At 34.3% G+C, this 21,151-nt stretch overlaps 3 protein-coding genes across 7 annotated transcripts; 1 reads left to right on the plus strand and 2 right to left on the minus strand.

Moving 5' to 3' along the window:
• The first annotated feature begins 515 nt into the window (after nt 1–515).
• LOC105769459 (beta-galactosidase 1) lies at nt 516–7,232 on the plus strand. Its single transcript, XM_012590108.2, has 19 exons — nt 516–1,078; nt 1,298–1,393; nt 1,517–1,629; nt 1,714–1,780; nt 1,991–2,083; nt 2,236–2,379; nt 2,917–3,005; nt 3,144–3,249; nt 3,331–3,418; nt 3,599–3,717; nt 3,811–3,975; nt 4,238–4,416; nt 4,594–4,703; nt 4,863–4,972; nt 5,058–5,168; nt 5,250–5,360; nt 5,585–5,790; nt 5,882–6,218; nt 6,611–7,232. Exons 1-19 carry the CDS (start codon nt 896–898, stop codon nt 6,719–6,721), a joined length of 2,538 nt encoding a protein of 845 aa, XP_012445562.1. The 5' UTR covers nt 516–895; the 3' UTR covers nt 6,722–7,232.
• An 826-nt stretch (nt 7,233–8,058) lies between these two features.
• LOC105769618 (transmembrane 9 superfamily member 7) lies at nt 8,059–12,515 on the minus strand. Of its 5 annotated transcripts, XM_052630745.1 has the most exons (8): nt 12,388–12,515; nt 12,152–12,284; nt 10,741–10,905; nt 10,507–10,616; nt 10,217–10,325; nt 10,026–10,138; nt 9,645–9,795; nt 8,059–9,558 (listed from the first exon to the last, which is right to left on the minus strand). In XM_052630745.1, exons 2-8 carry the CDS (start codon nt 12,251–12,253, stop codon nt 8,401–8,403), a joined length of 1,908 nt encoding a protein of 635 aa, XP_052486705.1. In that variant the 5' UTR covers nt 12,254–12,284; nt 12,388–12,515; the 3' UTR covers nt 8,059–8,400. The 5 variants fall into 5 exon arrangements, with proteins under 5 accessions (XP_052486705.1, XP_012445826.1, XP_052486707.1 ...); XM_012590372.2 differs by having other exon boundaries at nt 12,152–12,464; XM_052630747.1 differs by lacking the exons at nt 12,152–12,284; nt 12,388–12,515 and having other exon boundaries at nt 10,217–10,299; nt 10,741–10,890.
• Nucleotides 12,516–15,299: 2,784 nt separating this feature from the next.
• LOC105765854 (uncharacterized acetyltransferase At3g50280) lies at nt 15,300–20,853 on the minus strand (the record flags this gene model as incomplete). Its single annotated transcript, XM_052630189.1, has 4 exons — nt 15,300–15,846; nt 16,467–16,776; nt 17,622–17,625; nt 20,360–20,853. Coding segments are annotated over 4 exons (1,176 nt in total), but the record flags the coding sequence as incomplete, so codon positions are not given.
• Between the last annotated feature and the right edge of the window lie 298 nt (nt 20,854–21,151).

Below are 21,151 nucleotides of genomic sequence, written 5' to 3' on the forward strand. Positions count from 1 at the left end.
TATAAGTGTAGTTATTACAAGTAAATCAACTTTATATTTAGAAAGATTAATCAATCAATTTGGATCAACGATACTTTTTATTTGTAGTTAGTGTAAAAATAGTAATGATGAGAGTACACACTGTAATAATACTATAACATAAAATATGAAATTAGATGCACCGTATCGCTCATTTAAATTCATTTAATTAAAATTTTAAAAATAAATAAAACATCACTGATTAAATTGAAACTTCTAATTTTAAGATGAATGAATTAAAAATGAATATTTTTTTTATATAAACTCAGATATTAACACCTCAATTGATAGCTTAACAATCAACTAAAACTAAACCTAATTTAAAACGGATAAATTAACCAAGTTAAGTGGATTATTAATTAAATTGATTAAAACTGAAGTGTGAACATCAGGGGTCCGAGAAGGCCTTCAGAAAAGGGTCCCATCCACACATTTCACTTTCAAACCCCGTGATTTAGAGGGTCTATAAATGAAGCTGCAAAACACCGGCAAAAACTCAAACCCTCTCGCTTCTCATTTGATTCACTAACTCCAAGAAAAAGAACAACCCTATTCAAGTTATAGTAAACACATTGTAATGTGTTAGGTTTTAGCTTATGTTTCCCCTTTCAATGCCTCTCATTTAAGAAAAAAGGAGAGCTCAATTGTACAAACAAAAGACATAACCAGCTAGCGCCCTTTTTTCTTTTTTTTTTGGGTTTACTTGTCCTTGTCCCTCTTCTTTCTAAAACCATTCGTTTTTCCCACCCCTAAAAACAATCCTAGATAAAGAAGAATAGAATAAAGTGCTCAAGTGAACGAATAAGGCAAAAAAAAGGGCATTCGTTACTTTGTTTAAAAACAAGAGGGGTCATTTCTTCATATTCTTTTTTTGGCCATGGCCATCAATTCTAACTTCAAGCTTCCTATAATGTGGAATGCTTTTTTGGTTGCTCTGTTAGCTTCCTGGGTTTGTTCAGTTACTGCTTCTGTTTCCTATGACCGAAAGGCCATCACCATTAATGGCCAAAGGAGGATCCTCATTTCTGGTTCCATTCACTACCCAAGAAGCTCGCCTGAGGTATGCTTTCTCACTTCATTCTTTTTTTTTCTCTCTCCAAAATGTACTTGTTCGGGTCTTTTTATTTCCACTAACCCCCAAGTTTAACTATTTTTGAAGCATTTTTTTTTCATCTGAGTGTTTCCAAAGTTTCCTCTTTTATGTTAATGTAGCATGTTTAAGTTTTCTGCAAGTTGTTTGGTTGTTAAAAATATCTGGGTTTTTCTTGTTCTTTTACAGATGTGGCCAGATCTTATACAGAAGGCTAAAGAAGGAGGGTTAGATGTGATTCAGACATATGTTTTTTGGAATGGCCATGAGCCTGCACCTGGCATGGTAATGAGAAGCAACATTTTGTTAAAGAAAAAAAAGAAGCTTTTTTTTGGGTTTAGAGGAGCTTTTGTTTTATCAAATGGCTTACTAAATTCTGAGTTTTGTCTCTATTTTTGGTTATTGTAGTATAACTTCGAAGGAAACTATGATTTGGTCAAATTTATTAAGCTGGTGAAGCAAGCAGGCCTCTATGTTCATCTCAGGATTGGACCTTATGTCTGCGCTGAATGGAACTTTGGGTAATGCTAAATATTTTATTTTCTAAAAGTTAAAAAGATATTCAGGATAAAGTGTAGTTCAAGCAATGATTTTTTATTTTACAGGGGTTTTCCTGTTTGGCTCAAGTACATTCCCGGTATCAATTTCAGAACAAACAACCGACCTTTCAAGGTTAGCCAGTTTCCGTCCATCAACAGGGTTTCATTGTATTCAATTTAGTAGTGTGATTGTCAGCCAGTTTCCGTCCATCGAAAGGGTTTCTTTGTATTCAATTTAATAGTGTGATTGAATATCAGAAAAAAAAAATGAATTTTCCGCCTTGCTGTTCTTGAATTTTTTAAAAAACAAATATACTCACATACTTTAATTGCTATGATGAAGGCTCAGATGCAAAGATTTACTGAGAAGATTGTTGGTATGATGAAAGCTGAGAGGTTGTTTGAGTCTCAAGGAGGTCCTATTATTCTATCTCAGGTAGACAATTTCAGTACATTGTAGTTATAATTAATTTCTTGATTTGGCACTTTGCTCCGAGTATTCTCACTTCTCAGTTTAAGATTGGATATTCATTGGAATGCAATGATGAACTAAGAAACAGTGCCTTATATAATCTCTGCTTTTGACAGATTGAAAATGAATATGGGCCCATGGAATACGAACTTGGAGCACCTGGTAAAGCTTACAGTGACTGGGCAGCTAAAATGGCTGTAGGACTAGGCACTGGTGTCCCATGGGTCATGTGCAAGCAAGATGATGCACCTGATCCTATTGTAAGCATACCCTGCCATTTATTCTTCAACCTTTTTTTTATGGAAAATTCCATATCCAACTGTAATGGCCATCATATTATATTCAATCTTCTTTAGTGGAGTTTGCTAGTGGATAGTGTGTTGTCTGCTTGTTGCTCATGGTTGAAATGAACACAGTTGTCTCACTGCACATGGCTCAGCTTTGCAATTTCCTAGTCCTATCTGTTAAGAATGTTTTTATTTTATCCTTTCTGGACTTCTGTTTTTTGTTATAATATACGGTGACCATGTTCCTTTCATCAATCATTATTGCATTTGTTTGAACTTACATAGTGAGTGGTGTCAGTGAAGAAAACTGTCTTTTTCAATGGTCGGAGATGTCTAAACAGTTGACTATTTCTAAGTTGATTCCCAATGGCATAGACATGAGGGATAAATGTTTGATATAACCTTTTGACTTCTTGAATAATCTAGTCTTATCATGTATGGTTATTCAAGCGGAGGTGTTATTTTAAGTTAATAATTTCGAGTTTCCTTAACTTCTATCTCTTCCAACAGATTAACACCTGCAATGGTTTCTATTGTGACTACTTCTCTCCTAACAAGGCCTACAAACCAAAGATGTGGACTGAAGCCTGGACAGGCTGGTAAGCCTATTGTTTTTGTGAGGATTATCATTTTTTACTCCTTTGCTCGAAAACTACAAGTTAAAAAATATAAAGATGTCTCCTGGATGATAATTTCATTTGATTTTTTTTTTTTTTTTTTTACTTTTTATGGTGTAGGTATACTGAATTTGGAGGGGCAGTTCCTTACCGACCTGCTGAAGACATGGCATTTGCTGTTGCGAGGTTTATACAGAAAGGAGGAGCCTTCATAAATTATTATATGGTAATCAACTTGCTTTTCCAATTTACCAAGTTCAATCTGGGGAAGAGTAAGTTCATATATACTTGTTATTCATCTTAACAGTATCAAGGAGGAACAAATTTTGGCCGAACTGCTGGGGGTCCATTCATTGCTACTAGCTATGATTATGATGCTCCTCTTGATGAATATGGTACGTACAGAGTATCAATGGTGCACTTTTGTAGTTGACCCTGCATCATCTAGTTTCTATTATTTTCTTAGTTTAAAACCATGCAGTCTATGTTTTCAGCCTTCATTGTGAGCGGAAATATATTTTAAGAATTAGTTCCTCGATATTGATTTGAAGAAGAACCGTTTTGTTGTCATGCAGGACTAAAGAGGCAACCAAAGTGGGGCCATTTGAAGGATTTGCATAGGGCTATAAAGCTCTGTGAACCAGCTTTAGTAAATGGAGATCCCACTGTGATTCAACTTGGAAACTATGAGGAGGTTAATACGACTTATATTTCTAAGAACCTTAGTCATAATACTGTAAATTGTTTGTATGGGAAACTTATGTATAATTCCATTTGAACCATTCAGGCTCATGTATTTAATTACAAGACCGGAGGTTGTGCGGCCTTCCTTGCGAATTACAACCCAAATTCTTACGCAAAAGTTGCCTTTAGGAACATGCACTACAACCTACCTCCTTGGTCCATCAGCATTCTTCCTGACTGCAAGAATACTGTGTATAACACTGCAAGGGTGAGAAACATCTAATAAACTTCATAATGATTTTATTCTATTTTTAGCAATATTTTATCAAGATGATTTCTGGCCAAGCATCTTGCAAAGAAAGCTTATCCAAATTAATATCACACATTCTATTTTTTGTGGTGTGTCCTATTGCTTATTTTGAGATGGCTTCCACATTGAAGTTCTTTTTGTGGAATTAATACAAGAGGAATCAGCCAATGTTTTCTCTTTTCCCTCTGTTGACAATATGAAAGAAACATGATATTGATAGGTTGGTGCCCAAATTTCACGGAAGAAGATGGTTCCTGTTCCCATGCATGGAGGATTCTCTTGGCAGGCATGCAATGACGAGACAGCTTCAGATGTTGACAGTACATTCACGATGGTTGGGTTGTTGGAGCAGATAAATACAACTAGAGATGCGACTGACTATTTGTGGTACACAACAAAGTAAGTAGTGAATAGCAATACCTCATTTCAATTTGCATCATCTGTCTTTATTCAACTTAGTTATCTCAAAGCATTCTTTTCATTCCTTGATAAATAAAAGCAAGATTCCATTAAAATCTTGTTTAATTTCCATTATTTGACTTAGTAATATTTTGTATATTCTGTTTCCATTCGCAGTGTTAAGATTGACCCCAGGGAAGGATTCTTGAAGAATGGAAAATCTCCTGTTCTCACTATCTTTTCAGCTGGCCATGCTTTGCATGTTTTTGTCAATGGTCAACTATCAGGTCAGATTGTTGTTGGATTTATACATGTGTGTGTATTTGTTTATCTAGTAGACCACCTTATGTAGGTCGATTCTACTGTGTTGGCTTGTGGTGCCTGCTTTAAGGACAATTAGCATTTATGTCTAACATTTTTTCTTTGCCCCTAATTGGTTTTATCAGGAAGTTCCTATGGAAGTCTAGAATTCCCCAAACTAACATTCAACCAAGGTGTTAATCTGAGAGCTGGTGTCAATACAATTTCACTTCTAAGCATTGCTGTTGGTCTCCCCGTATGCTCTCTCTCTCTCTCTCTGCTGAAAGCTTCATACCTATGGAATTTGTCTACAGATTATTGAATTTGTTGTTTGAATGCAGAATGTCGGTCCACATTTTGAGACATGGAATGCTGGTATTCTTGGCCCTGTTACATTGAATGGTCTGAATGAGGGAAGGAGAGATCTCTCATGGCAGAAATGGTCTTACAAGGTATTTTTCTTGCATGCTAGTATTTATTCTCAAGTTGTTCTTATGTGCTAAGGGGTTGTTTGGTTATTTATCCCTTTGCAGATTGGCCTTAAGGGAGAAGCATTGAGTCTTCATTCACTAAGTGGTAGTTCCTCAGTGGAGTGGGCAAAGGGGTCATTAGTGGCACAGAGGCAACCGCTGACATGGTACAAAGTAAGTATCTCAAAATACAACCGAACATCAGAGTCTATGACCTGCTGTCTAGAGTTGCATTACTGCAAATGTCATCATGGTTTCAAAGATCATATATATATTCCTGCAAAAGCGTTGCATGAATATCGTTTTGGTCATTTCTTAAAGCTTGGATCTATTGGCCCTAGAGTTGACAGTGCCTTATAGTAGTAAGCTTTTATTGACATTCTTATTAAATATTGCAGACAACTTTCAATGCTCCGGCTGGAAATGCTCCGTTGGCCTTAGATATGAATAGTATGGGAAAAGGTCAGATTTGGATAAATGGACAAAGCATTGGACGCCACTGGCCTGCATATAAAGCATCTGGAAATTGTGGTGCCTGTAACTATGCTGGAACATTTAGGGAGAACAAATGTGGAACTAATTGTGGAGAGGCATCTCAAAGATGGTAAGAGAAACAAACTATTCTTCTTCACAGTTTCTCTTACAAGCAAAGGAGTTGTTGAGAGACTGACTTGTGGTTGCTAACTTGTATTTAGGTATCATGTTCCTCGTTCATGGCTCAACCCGACTGGGAACTTGTTGGTTGTGTTTGAAGAATCGGGTGGAGATCCAAATGGAATTTCATTGGTTCGCAGAGAAACTGACAGTGTTTGTGCTGATATCTATGAGTGGCAACCAACCCTAATGAATTACGAGATGCAAGCCTCTGGTAAAGTCAACAAACCCCTAAGGCCAAAAGTCCATTTAGAGTGTGATGCAGGGCAGAAAATCTCGGCTGTAAAGTTTGCTAGCTTTGGAACTCCTGAAGGGGTCTGTGGAAGCTACCGTGAAGGAAGTTGTCATGCTCACCACTCATATGATGCTTTTAATAGGGTATGTTCCATTCGCTTGCTCTTTTTCATCTTGTTTTATTGTTGGAATAGCGGATAATAAACCCATGATTGAGTTGTGAAAACTCTGGATTTTGCTACATGTTCAGATTTTAAGCTGTTTCTGGCAATCCTTACTAGCAATGCAAGTCTATGAATTCTCCCATTCTGATTGGTTTTCCTTCCCCCTTCGGATATATACACCAAACTATCTGAGTCACCTATTCCATCCCGAAATAACATTACTAGCAAATTAATGGCGGACTAACAACCAAGGAACTTGAAAATCTCAACATCTACATTTTCCAACCATGTTAACTTTTTGTCTCCACTCTTTACTGCTCTTGTTTCGTGTCATAGCTCTTTGAACATTGACCTGTGTCTTTGTCCTTGCAGCTTTGCTTAGGACAGAACTTCTGCACAGTGACCGTAGCTCCTGAAATGTTTGGAGGAGACCCGTGTCCTAGTGTCATGAAGAAGCTCTCAGTGGAGGTCATTTGCAGCTGATGGAGCTCATCAGAAAGTACATGAAATAAACATGGTTCTTCATTGTTTTTTCTCAATCCAACATGTCATTCTGCACTTTTTTGGGTTATTTTGGATAAATAAGCCCACAATCCCCAGATCACAACACCAACCATTTGTTTTGGCATTCCCAGGTGAAGTTGTACAAATGCACAACACACCCCCTGGGTATAATAAGCTCTTATATAAATTGTGAAAAATGATTGGAGATAAGCTCTATGTATATATACAAATTGTTCGTTCTGCATGATATACAGAAGGAAGCAGTGATCAGAGCCAGTAGAAGCTCATTGAGACGACAGTTTATACTGAGTCCATGTGCAAAGGTTTTTGTTGTTTAGGATATTGAAAGCCTCTGGTTTGTAGTAAAAATTTATTGCCGTTGTAATCTATTTTAACTTCTTGGGAAGCAATCCCTTTATTGCTTTGTACTTTGTAATTGTAAGAAAAGCTTGAGAATGCAATAAAATCTAGTATTTCAAGATTGTCTCAAGTAACTTTTCTTTACCCGTTATGCTCACTGATGTATTTCTTATATTTTCTGCCCTTCAAAGGCCTATCTAAGTGAAACTAGTCAATGAATGGTAACATTTGTTCAGACCGTAACCCAGAACCACACTGTTTGTCCAAGTATGTATCTTAAATACTTGGTAATATTTTATGTTTCTGCAATATGATTGCTTAATGTTTTATAGATTCTCCAACTGAAGTTATTCAACCCTACATGATGCACAGCTTGCCAAAGAGTCTCATGTGCTGATATTCAGCCATCCACCAGCAATGGTCGCCACTTTTCGAGACCCTCTAACACCAATGTGTGCTGGAATATCTTTGATATTTGTTGGGGGTATACTTGTTCTTGGTAAGGAGTCAAGGTTCGAGATAGCTTTATTCTATTTTGCTCAAACAAATTGCTTTCAATATTGTAGCCTGTGGAATATAAGGGTTGGTGTTATTGTGAATTTTTACAAACTTGAAAAATAATAATATTTTTTTGAAAAAGGAATTTACAACTAACTAGCTAGTCCACGTATAATTTTCCCACAATGAGACTTAAATTTGTCCCAAGCCTTTGGCACTAACAATGAAAACAAATGTTGAATGCGAAGGAAATTGGTATTTAAAGGGAGTTGATAAATGCATTTAATTTGAGCTAACCTGTTTGTTTATTATGCTGCGAGATTTCCCAGAAAGGAGAATAGAAATGGGGTCAAGGTTCAAGCTAGATTAATATATATATATATAGTGCAATAAACATATCGAACAACAACAAAAAGAAATAGTGTAATAAACATGAGTTTAAACTTATCATATTCGTATTTAAAATGAATTCGTAAGTTCCTCTTTTTTCTGTTGAGATTATTATTTAAGTATCAAAATATCTAAAGACTAGATAACAAATTTTACTCCTTGCAGAGACTACATAAAAGAGTATGGTTACATAAGTTTTAACAGTGTAGACAAGATAACAAGCTAAGATACCCTAAAATGAGCAAAAATATAAAGAGACTGTCGAGACAATAGGACATGAAAATTTTCTGTAGCATATGTTTGTTTTTTGTTTTTTTTTCCAAAATAATCTCTGCAAAATGCTTTCGTCTCATACAGCCTGTAAATTCTCGCATCGGTCTGGTCATGTTTCTACATTCTCATCTCCAGTCTCAGTCAATTTTCACAGAGGAATAGATCTTTCTAACAAACCAAAAGCAAGCATAGAAACCAATGGTTCCTGTCAGGACAAAGAAGGCATATGAAACGATTACCATGTAGCCAAAGTAAAGGATGCCTGAAACTAGCTTGGTGATCTCCAACTTGGTAAAGAAGTAGAAAATCGAGTACAGGAAAAGGTAAAATGCAGAGGAGCCAGCGGTCAAGTAAGATCTCCACCACCAATAGTAGTCTTCACTGCACAACTGGAAGTAGCATAGCACGATTGTTATCTCCGCGCAGGTGATTATTAGAATAATGAATACTATGAAAAGGAAACCGAAGATGTAATAGAACTGGTTCAGCCAGATTGATGTCAAGATGAAGAAGAGCTCGATAAATACAGCCCCAAAAGGAAGAATCCCTCCAATGAGTATAGAGAAGAGTGGCTTCATGTACCATGCCTGCTCTGGTATCTGCCTGGGAATTTTGTTGGTCTTCACAGGGTCTTCAATGGCTGGCTTTTTGAAACCCAAGTAACTGCCAACAAAGACCAATGGAACTGATATACCAAACCATAAACAAACAAGAGCGATCATTGTCCCAAATGGCACTGCACCAGAAGATTGCTCTCCCCAAATTAGTGCATTCAGCACAAAGAAGATGACAAATAGGACACCAGGAAACATAAATGCTGTTTTTAAAGTATTCCTCTTCCACTCCGTGCCCTTGAACATTTTGTATAGACGTGCTGAAGAGTAACCGGCAAATATTCCCATGAAAACCCACAAGAGAACCATAGCAGTCATAAGCCCTCCACGATTGGAAGGAGATAAGAAACCCAGCAATGCAAATATCATTGTTACAAGCGTCATAGCAAAGATCTGGACACCTGTACCAACATAAACGCAGAGTAAACCATAGTTGCTTGGAGCCCTAAAGACATCTCCATGGACAAGTTTCCATCCAGTTTCTTCCTGAGCCTCATCTTGGGTTTCCAATTGATTGTAGTTTGAAATATCTTTATACAATGTTCTCATCATGATCATGGCTACCATGCCAGAGAGGAAGAGAACAATCATCAATGAGTTTATGATGGAGAACCAGTGGATCTGATCATCATTCATCAGAAGGTATGTGTCCCAACGAGAAGCCCATTTGATATCACTCTCCTGCAGAAAACCAAAAGTCAACCCATGCATTAGGATATGCAGTGTAAAAAGATCAATGTAAGAAAGAGAAAGAGGAGGCAGAATACCTTGAAAGTTACATCATATGTGAAGACAACCTCCTTCCCTAGGTCGACTTCTTGTGGAACAGTGCTACCTGGAACTAGATTTTTGGTATCCTTATTGCATGTTGTCACTTGGGGATTCTTCTCATCCCATTCTTTGTATTCGTGATTAATGCTGTTGATAAGGGCCACACAGTGAACAATAATGAAACAAGTCAGTCCTCTAATAACCAACGGAAAATATCCTTTATCCGATTATGATGAGTTTTCAGAAGCAAAAAGAAAACAATAGAAGTAGAACATTGAATTGCACGATTTGGCATTTGTCCTACCTAATAATAAATACAGTTCAACTAAATGTAAAAGAAAAAAACTGAACAAAAAGAAAGAAATTGATAAAAGAACCTGTTAGGAGTAACCTCAAATCCAACAATTCGAGCAGCATCAGTCTCAGTATCCCTGTGAAACATGACCCTGAAGCTCAAGTGGTTGTTGATGAAATACTTCTCCTCTTTGGTCTGCAAAGGCATATAGATGGTTGAGATAAAACAAACAAACATAAATTTTGAAGACAATAGCAACTTGCTTGAGCATACCCCAGCATAATTCCCCTTGAACCCAACACGGAAACCATGTTCATATGTCGTTGACTGACTTCCATCTCTCCTTTGTCTAAGAACTGCAACAGGAAGGTTGTCAAGAATCCTGAGCATCAAGTTCAGATAATTTAGTATAAACAAGCATCAAAAACGTATTAGCCACAAATGGAGAGAAAAAGGACAGTGGTAGGGAAGCAAACATTAAAACAAAAAGAGGTAAAACTACACAAATGCATCTCCCTAGAGGGAAAGGAACAAGGAAACATGAACAGTTACTTGTTACTTACATATTAACGCGATATTCATCATCAATTTTTTCCTTGAAGTTCTTTGTAGATTCTGCATCAAGTTTTATTCGACAGACTACTTTGCAAGGCTGATCCTCCCTCATTTCAAACTAAAGCAAAAACATGATAAACAATGAAATAAGAATTGCAGATACAATCTAAAAAGCTTTTAGTTAAATACAACTTGTCAGCAACAACAAGGAAACAACACCAGAAAAGGTCACAGATGCGCACAGTGTAGACAGAGTTCTCTATGCGATCACCACGTAGCACCTCACCCAAATTTTCAGCATTGTTCACAATCTTGGGTGGCTTACAATAATTTAAGAAGTAATAGTCGTATGGGAGTTGAGTCTTTGTAGATGACAATTTGTTCACTTTTACATAAAGGGGATCACCCTGTCCAGAATCAGAAAAAGGAAATTTTAAGATGTATGACAATTAAGAATAACAAAGAGATGAAAACTATAAGAAAAAAGATCATTAAAAAAATTCCGAACAATATAATCCAAATAACCCTGCCACAGATCCCTTGCCCCCAAAAATTATAAAGGTGGAGTAATAGTACCCTAGAGAAGCATGCAAAATTGTAACCAATTCACCAATTTTTAAACTCTATGAACTGATGGTCCAAGCACCACGTGAATTTTTAACACTAAATACACTTTTATGTTTCTGGCCATATAGTCATTAATCTCTTGGAACTTGAAAAACTATGACCTCTGTATAGTTTTGGATATTCATTGACAAAAAGGAAATACAGTGTAAGGGAGCACATCCTTAATTTCAGAAGATATTAAGAAACACAAAAAGTAAGATCTTGACAAAGAATGAAATCGCTTTCATTTCTTCGTATCATATCAGTGATCATTATCATTGAAATGGAGAGCTCAACCAGCTTCTAACCCCACACCAAAAGCTCCCCTGGGTCAAAATTCTAAAGCTATAAGCCATATTCAAAAATAATAATGCATCACAGTGAATTACACTATGAATCTAAAACTATATTGCATTAGGTATCTGCACAAAGTTGTTATTCACATTAAGCAATCAGGGCTCAGGAGATATGGTGCTTCTTGGACATCATACATCTGCGCAACTTAAACATGTAGATTGAACTAGCACAATTACTAACCGCAATTGGCATTACATCTTTAAAGCCAAAAATAAGTTCAACATTGTTCAAAAACCCGATACGGTAGCTAAATCTCTATGCACTTTATGATTCTCTAAGCCTTAAGATTCAAAAATAAACAAAGGGTATTAGCACATATGTCGAATTTCTCTTTAATTTAACTTCAGTGATTTTCTCAACTGAAATGCTTTGTTCAGCTTACGCTGTAACTAGCCCAACATTTCAGAATCAAAATTGAAAAAAAAAAAAGAAAAGAAAAGCAAAGTAAAGCAAAGCAAAGGCAAATTTACCAGTAAAACGAGAAATCAACTCTAAATCTAAATATAAAACAACCGATTTAGAAGAAATGAACCAGAAACACATCAGATCAGACCTCAAAAACACTAGATCCAACAACTCCCACCCTCATTATCGAAAAACAAAAATGACCGACATATCAACACGAACACCAACGATTGAAGAGAGCAAAGATAAACCCAGAGAGAGGTGGAGAAAAGAAAAAGAGGGTACCCTTTGGAAATCGCGAGGGGCAACACCAGGGAGATAGAAGGAGTGAGCAGAGGATAGCAGCAGAAAAAAAGCGAAGAAAAGAGTCTTTCTTTTGGTACCCATTTTCCTTCTTCTTCTTCTTCTTCTTCTTCTTCTTTGAGAGATAGAGGAGAGTTGAAAGAGTTTGAGAGATTGGATAATATAAAGCCTTTTGGAAACTGTTATACCAAGCAATGATGGAAAGATAGTATACGTACTGAAATACTGCACCAGAGCTTCTACCAATTTCTGTTTAATAATTGAGCAAAGGAAATGCAACCTTATTGGTGTTCCTAATCCTATTTAATTGGCGAGAGACACAGAATCAAACTGTCTTCTAATTCAAGACCCTGCATTATCATTTCTCAACCAATTTTACTGCTGTAATTCTCTTCCCCTAAATGGTTTCCTAAAATCAGGCGTTGCTTTATTAAAATTAGATCACGTGTCTGTGTGAAACCATCGGGTAAATTTTGAATCGATTCATGGATTTTTGAAATAGTGAATGTGGGCGAAACAGGAATGATTTCTTCTTTGAATGTGGCGTATTTACCAACATTCCTCTTATTCCCTTCTTTTACCATCCAATCCAAACGAAAGAAAAAAAAATCCGATATTAATATCAATATCGAATATTAAATGCTGACTCCCTAATTAATTTATTTTGAGATTTCTTTTAAAATTGCAGTTTAAACTAATATAATTTTACAAAATACTGAAAGATATAAGCACTTTTATAATAAATTTTATTATTTAAAAATATATTTTATCCTCGTTTAAGTAAATTCGTAATACCAATTCAATTAATACTTAAATATAATATAAATTAGGATAAATATCAAAACTACATGTGAACTTTGATTCAATACGCACTTATACATATTAAATGTTGATTTTAATTTAAATATGTACATAAAACTTTGATATTGATTCAATTATATATATTTAAAGAAATGAATTAATCAAATTAATTTTATATTATATAAGTGTAATTTTTGTATATATAATATGTAAACATAAAATGATTTTGTATGAATAGTGATGTTAGTTATTTGTAAAAATTATATCAAATTAAAATATTATTTATATAATTTCATAAAGTTATAGTTCATATATAACGTTGCACATCAAATAAAAAATTATATATAATTTTTAAATTTATCCCAATAAATTAATAATGAAATTTAATGGTTAAACAATCAATAAAACATTGTTGGATTTTAACTTAATCAAATTTTCTATAAAAAAAATACTTAATACATAAAATATTATTAAAATAAGTTAAATATTATATAAATATGTGACTGCGGTTGCTTTTTTTAGGGTGGATTTGGATGGGCGATTGGGTGCGGTGCGGTGCGTTTAGCTTACTTTTTGTCTCACGCTACAGTATCGCTACAGTATCTAATCTCACTGCCACCGCTGTTTTTACACTAACCGCAGGTAAACGCATCGCCCATCCAAACTCACCCTTAATTTATTCCTTTAAAGAAAACCTTAACAAGTGACATTAGAACAATAATCAGTGGTAAAGAAAAGTAGGTGACAAGCAATGTATGCATAGCATTCAAGATTTATATCCCTAGTCCCTACCACGCTTCTTAGAGATCAGATCTAGTTTCTATAACGGAAGACTTAAGAATAAAAAAAGCTGCTTTACTATTTTTACTCTGTTTTTCACATGCCAAAGTGGGATTTATATGTTTTATATTTGGAACTTTATGGACCCATCAATCCAATATACTTTTGTTATTATTTTTTGAACCATATTATTATAGATTTTGATCTTTTTTATATAATGTCTAAAATTATTTATAGCTCCCCAACCCTTAAATAGAAAGATAACGTACTTTAGCCTGCTCAAATTCATGTTTTTCTACATCGACAATAATATTGATACTAATCAAATTAAGACTTAATCGACAATTATATGTTAATTACTTAACCAATCCCATTTGGAAAAAGATATAATAAATCAAATTAGATATAGTACGTCCAATCATCATTCAAGTTTGTATTTGTTAGGCACCAAAATCTCTTTTCCCTGGAAGGAAATGTTTAAAGTTGACATCATATAATATGAGTAGGAATTTATATAATGTCACATTTATCTATTGATAGATGAAAAACATTCTCTTATCTTATTCTAATATTTATTTTAGTATTTAAGTTTTTTATCCAGTTTGATTATAGAAATTATAAAAATATCTTTCAAATTCTAATAAATTATATTATTTGAGAGTATTTTAATCTTTTATTAATATATATGTCAATCACGTTAGTAAAACTTTTAATCTACCACTTAGTTAAAATTTTATTTTGATATATCTTATTACCTCATTCGATTGTATATATTAATAATATGGTACAAATTTCATGTGTTATTATTAATTAGTTTCAAACTATACATTTCATTATTTATTGTATGTTATTTTTAAACACACATTTATATTTTAAATTTGTGGTTTTCTACACATATCTGCGTGTGATAAGATTTTTAGTTAAAACAAAACATTTGCTTTTCTTACATAAATTTTGGTTTATTACAAATTAATCAATTTCGTGGGTGTATAGCTCTTGTCCTCGTGTTAGTATTATAGTATCTATTAGTATCTATGTGTTGGGTGTACCATTTTAAATTTATTAATGTTTTTAAAGGTTTTTCATATATATTTATAATTTAATTTTAGTTTTTAATAAAATATAAATTATATTCATATATATATATATGCAAATAATAAATTTTAAAATTATTAATTAAGACAATATATTTTAATTTTAATTATTAATTATTAATTAAAATTATATTTTAATTTTAAATGTAATTAAAAAATGAAATGATTAAGATAAAATATGATTTAAAATATTAAAATTGTATTAACATGTATAAGTTGGTATGCACCGCCGGTATAAGGTGATATTAGCTAAAATATATCAAAATTTTGATGAAAATAAAATTTAGATTACTTGGAACCATTTTATGACAAACAATACATAACGGCCTATCCGATATTTACTATCAAAATATAAATATCACACATTTTATTAATGTTTTATAGGATGAATCTTTTTATTAACCCCAAAAAGTAGGAATACTTTACCACAAAGTCATCATAAAGGATCGTAGGGAATGAGTTTGCTGCAGATTAAAGTCACGCAACATGAATCTCCCAACATTGAACACAACAGAAAATCATTATAACCAAACACTCCATAAGCCAACACATATACGTCACCCCCGTCTTAACAAACAACATGCCCCATGTATGATCGATGGAGGGAAACACCCTTGAATTGTTACGACTTTAATTAAGACTTGATGCTAACAGTATCCATAAACTCCTTATCCTTTTCCATGGCTTCAAATGTCTCCACTGGAAGGCAAACTTCAATGTCAATGCTTCCGTCTTCCTTCCCAGATTGCACCGTGGCCCTCCCATCGAACTTGTTCCCTGGCCCGCTCCGTATTGCCACCGGCCTTCCCAATTCGGTGTTGCCCCCATAGATATCGAATCGAGGTGAACCGCTCGTCACCACAGCGATATTTGGCACTAGATTGCTCAATCTAGTTAGCTTAGGACATCGTTTCCAACATTCAAAGAAATTTCTAAGCTTTTCCTCGTGGCAGGAAGCCACCAACTTGTTCATTTGCCACGCCGCGTTGCCGAGTCCATTGTCTAGTGTCACGGGCCGCAGTTCAAAGCCCGTGACCATCGCATCAAATGCATCCAATGGAGGTCTATTGTTTCGATGAGAATCATTTGGCCCGCAAGAACTGACCCGATTCAAGAAGCTGTTGGAGAAGCCTGTCAGATTGAAGCTTGGTTGGCCCGATAATGAAGATTTGGAAACTTAGGCTAATTTGGTAACTAATCTTAGAAGATTGAGGGAATCATCTCTTGTAAATATTAGATTAGATTTGATATGACATATCTTGTAAATCCCTAAAATCAAGAGATATGGTTAATCTCGTCCGTTGATGTAAACGTATCTTGACCGTCGGTTTTGGGGGAGCTCAACTATAAATAGAGAGCCTCCCCCTCATTTGTACTCACTCCATTCATTGTTTCATTATTCTTTGTGAATAAGAGAATATTGAGAGTATTTACTCAAACACTTTGTGTGCACTTTTTTTGTCGTTCTTTGTAGCTTCTTTTGGCATAATTCGCTTCCGCTCTTTAACTTGGTGCCTTTGAGGAGTTCTTAATGAATCATCACTTGAGTAAAGGCTGACTTAGGCGAGTTTGGACGAACGGGTCGCCTAAGGCCGCATGAATTGCGAGACAAAAGATCTAGCCCCGTGACATTAGCAGCTCCTTGACTTTCATAGTTACGGTCTCGATTTGCAAAGCATTCCCGAAGTATGCTTCGGACAGACCCCGAATCTGTTTCCTAGCATCGATCAGCAAGCAATAGCTGGTTTCTTGATCGGGGTCAATCTTCTTGTTGAAAACGATGGATCGCCATAAGTGACAGAGTAGAGCTTGAAGAGAGGAGATCTCGTCGTTAATGCCAACATCAACATTGGATTTCTCTTTAAGCTTTGCGATAACCTCCTTGGTGAAATGAAAAACTTTCACTTTGACGTCTGATGGAGCATCATCGGCCTCGTTTGCAATTTGCTTGATGTAACACCCCTTACCCATATCCAACACCGGAATAGGGTACGAGGCATTACCAGAACACATACACTTGTAAATGTATTTAACCGAGTTATAAATTTTCATCTAAATTAAAAACTTCAAAATTATTAACATGCTTTTATAACTTTTCAGAATATATCCTCAAAATATTATAATCTTAATAAATATGGCCTATGAGACCCGATACATACTCATGCAAGTCAATGTTTCATTTCCATTTCATTCAATTTGCAATTTCTCATGCTTACAATTTGAATCATATCACTAGCAATTTTCCAATTTAATTCACGTACAATTCAATGCCACTAAGTTTAACACTAATACGTAATTACCATTTAATTCAATGTTTTTGACTATACCATTCATTTCAATTTCCCATTCCATTTTAATAATTTATCCATCATCAATTTCCATTGTCAATTCGTTTTTTTTTATAATCAATTTACGTTAGAGTCTTTAAATACTCACTTCATACATTAAATCCATAAATATATTTTTCGATACCTTGTATTCAATTAAATTCAAGTATTATTTCACTATTTCAAATTATTTCATTTTCACTTCTCATTTTACATCATTTTATATTATCAAAATCTATTTCATAAAATTTATCATTATCTGACATTAAATCACACACATACTTTTCTTTACAATTATCACTACTAATAAACAATTCAATCTTTTAATATTATCAACTAATTATATATAACAATCATTCTTATTTCTTTATTTCAAATTTCACTTTTCACATATGTCTTATCATTCGATTTAGTTTTATCAAGAACTTTATTTCATTTGCCCCTATTAACTTGACTCGGACTCGACGGATACACGGATTCCAACCAAACACACCAAGATACGATGTCGATAACGGTAGCGATAATGATATTCAACACACAAAGTGCTGAATCATAACGATATGATAACGATTTCGACACACAAAGTGCCGAATCGATAACAGTAACAGTAACAGTATTAGACACACAAAGTGCCGAGTCGATGCGATAAGATAAATGATTCGACACACAAAGTGCGAATCGATAATATAACGATGTCGGCACATAAGTGCCTAATCGATGTTTCCGGCAAATACCCGTACTCTTCCATATCCTATGGCATGCCAACTATATCCGACTAGCCCGACTAGTTAATAGGGTATTTAATTCACTTTCCAAAGATAAATTTCCATCTTAGTTCAAGATCAATTATAATTTCTTATTTCAATCAGTTTCACAAGATTGCGGTAATTCATTATTTCAGTATTTTCACAGTTCAATGCAAGATACATAACAATATTCAAGATTCGTAATTGATTCGATGATCGGTCTCACATATCAATTTCCACTTTCTCGTTTCAATTCCAATAAAATCCATATCAATCACCAATTTCAATACTCCAATTTAATTCAATAATTCAATTCAAACCATTTCAATTTCTATTCAATAATCACATTTCAATGCATAACTTATAAATTTAACGTGACATAATTCAGCCACTACTTGGCCAAAGCCTAAGAATGTATACCAAATATGTTAGCCAAATACACATATAACATAAGCATTATAAGCATGGATGAGCACAACATTTATTAATGTGCCACATTTACCAACAGATGTTAATTCATAAACCATTCATGACATCACTTCATGCCCAATCATATACCAATTATATTATTCACACATACTATGAAACTTTATTTTCACACATGAGCTTAAACCATGTCTAATAATGCACAAATATAAGCATCATTTCTATTTTATCGTTTATCAATTATAATCAAGCATATGACCAATTATACACAAATCATTCATACATTTCCCAATTTTCCTCCTCCTCCTCTCCATTCCACATCCTTAATGTGTATAATACACTTAAACAACATTAACTATAATTTCACTATTCACTCACATGTATATTCAAAACTGTTTACCCGAGTTAGAGTCACTAAATTATTTTTATCCGGAGCTACAGAGCTCCAAATTAAGATCCGTAAATTTTCCCCGGAACTAGATTCACATATATTCTTACCATAAAATTTTCAGAATTTTTGGTTTAGCAAAATAGTACAGTTTATTCTTTAAAGTTCCCCTGTTTCGCTGTCTGACAGTTCCGACCACTCTTCACTAAAATTAATTATCTCACTGTACAGAATTCGGATGATGTTTCCGTTTATTTCTTCTGAAAATAGACTCATTAAATATTCTAACCATATAAATTATAACTCATAATAGTTTTGTACAATTTTAATGATTTTCTAAAGTCAGAATAGGGAACCTGAATTCATTCTGACCTTGTCTCACAAAATCCATTATATCTCATGATTTACAATTTCATTGCTTACACCGTTTCTTTTATAAGAAACTAGACTCAATAAGCTTTAATTTCATATTTTATTCATTCTCTAATTCAATCTCTACAATTTTTGGTGATTTTTCAAAGTTAGACTACTGCTGCTATCCAAAACTGTTTTAGTGCAAAATGTTAATTTCCATTTTGCCCCAAATTTCACAGTTTATACAATTCAGTCCTTTCTCAATTAACCCCTCAATTGATCTAATTCTCTCAATTAATACTTTACCTAGACATTATAAGTTATTTCACAACTATTGAAATTCAGAATTTTCACATATAGCTCTAACTTCAAACTCTTTTACTATTAGGTCCCAAACATTCACTTTCTATTCAATTCTTTCAATAAAATCAGCATATGAACAATTTAAAGCTCTAATTTCATGCTAAATCATCATATACTTCCAGCACATATTCATATCAACTTTCAACTTCTTTCATAAAATCAAAACTAATGAATTCAACAAGTAGGCCTAGTTGTAAAAGTCATAAAATACAAAAATTTCAAGAAATGATCAAGAATTGAACTTACTTGCAGTAAAAATATGAAGAACCAGCTTGAAGAAACCCTTCCATGGTGTTTTAGCTGATGAGAATGCAGAAAAAATGAAGAGAAATCTAGATAATTCCACTTTGGTCCTAACTTTATTAAGTAAATTTTTCAATATTCCAATTTTGCCCTCAATTCTCCTGATTTTCTGCCTTTGCCGTCCAGCCCAAATAGACCTTGGGTCTATTCTCCTTTTAAGCCCTCCTCCTTTTATCATTTAAGCTATTTAATCATTTCCTATAATTTTGCATTTGTTACAATTTAGTCCTTTTTGTTCAATTAATTATCGGAACTTTAAAATTTCTTGACGAAACTTTAATACTAACTTTTTGACACTCCATAAATATTTTTATAAATATTTATGGCTCGGTTTAAAATCTCTGAGGTCTCAATACCTTATTTTCGATTCTAATTATTTTAATATTTATTTCTAGTGCACTATTCACTATTTCAAAATTTTTCCTAACTTCACATTTAACTTATACTCACTAAATTAATAATATTTTCTACTCATTTGTCGAATTTAGTGATCTCGAATCACCATTCCGACACCTTTGAAAATTCAGGCTATTACATTTTTTTTTCCTTGTCGGATTTGTGGTCCCGAAACCACTATTCCGACTAGACCCAAAATCGGGCTGTTACACTTGATGTAAGAATTTGGAATACGAATGGTATGAAAATTGTCGATTGTATTATTATTAAGGAAACAACGTTGGAAAATCAGGGGTTTCGATAAACTAGAGGAACCATTAACGATTTCCAAGCAGGAGCTGAAGGCATGGAAAAAGGATGCGCCATCCATGATGGAATGGTTGATGGAGATACTGATGAAATCCCCATCGACGAGCTTTGTCACTTGAACAGCGACTAACGGTTCGATAGTACCTTGGCAGTTTTTAACTCCACGCAACGGAAAAATCGAGTCGACAAAAGAAGGAACATAAACAGGCTTGATGATATCCCTAGAGCTCACCTCATCAACGACGGCGTGAACGAACAAAGCTCTGCCATTGTTGCAGTCAAAGAAAACGGAAGTGGTGTTGTCATCGTGTTCGACTGCGGCGAGGTGACCCGTCAAGTGTTGGAAGTGGTCCAGACACTTGGACAGAGAGGATTTAACGTAGTGAACCAACAAGTAGGGGTGAGCATTCGATCGAATCGAATCGAATCGAATCGAAAATTTTCGAGTTAATCGAGTTTTCGAATCTCATTTTATCATCCTAACTTTATTTGAAGTTTTCTCGAATCGAGTCGAGTGAGATGGAATTCGAATCGAATTGAATCGAATATATTTGTTCGAGTTAAATTTTAAAAAATAATTTTAGGTTCTTGTAACCATTGTCACCCACCGTAATAAAATTTGTCCACCTTAATCAAATTTTTTATTAACTTTCATCACTTCATAATTTATTTATTAATTTTTTATATCTTGGTTA

Source organism: Gossypium raimondii, chromosome 5 (assembly GCF_025698545.1).
Source record: "Gossypium raimondii isolate GPD5lz chromosome 5, ASM2569854v1, whole genome shotgun sequence".
NCBI classification, from domain to species: Eukaryota; Viridiplantae; Streptophyta; class Magnoliopsida; order Malvales; family Malvaceae; genus Gossypium; species Gossypium raimondii.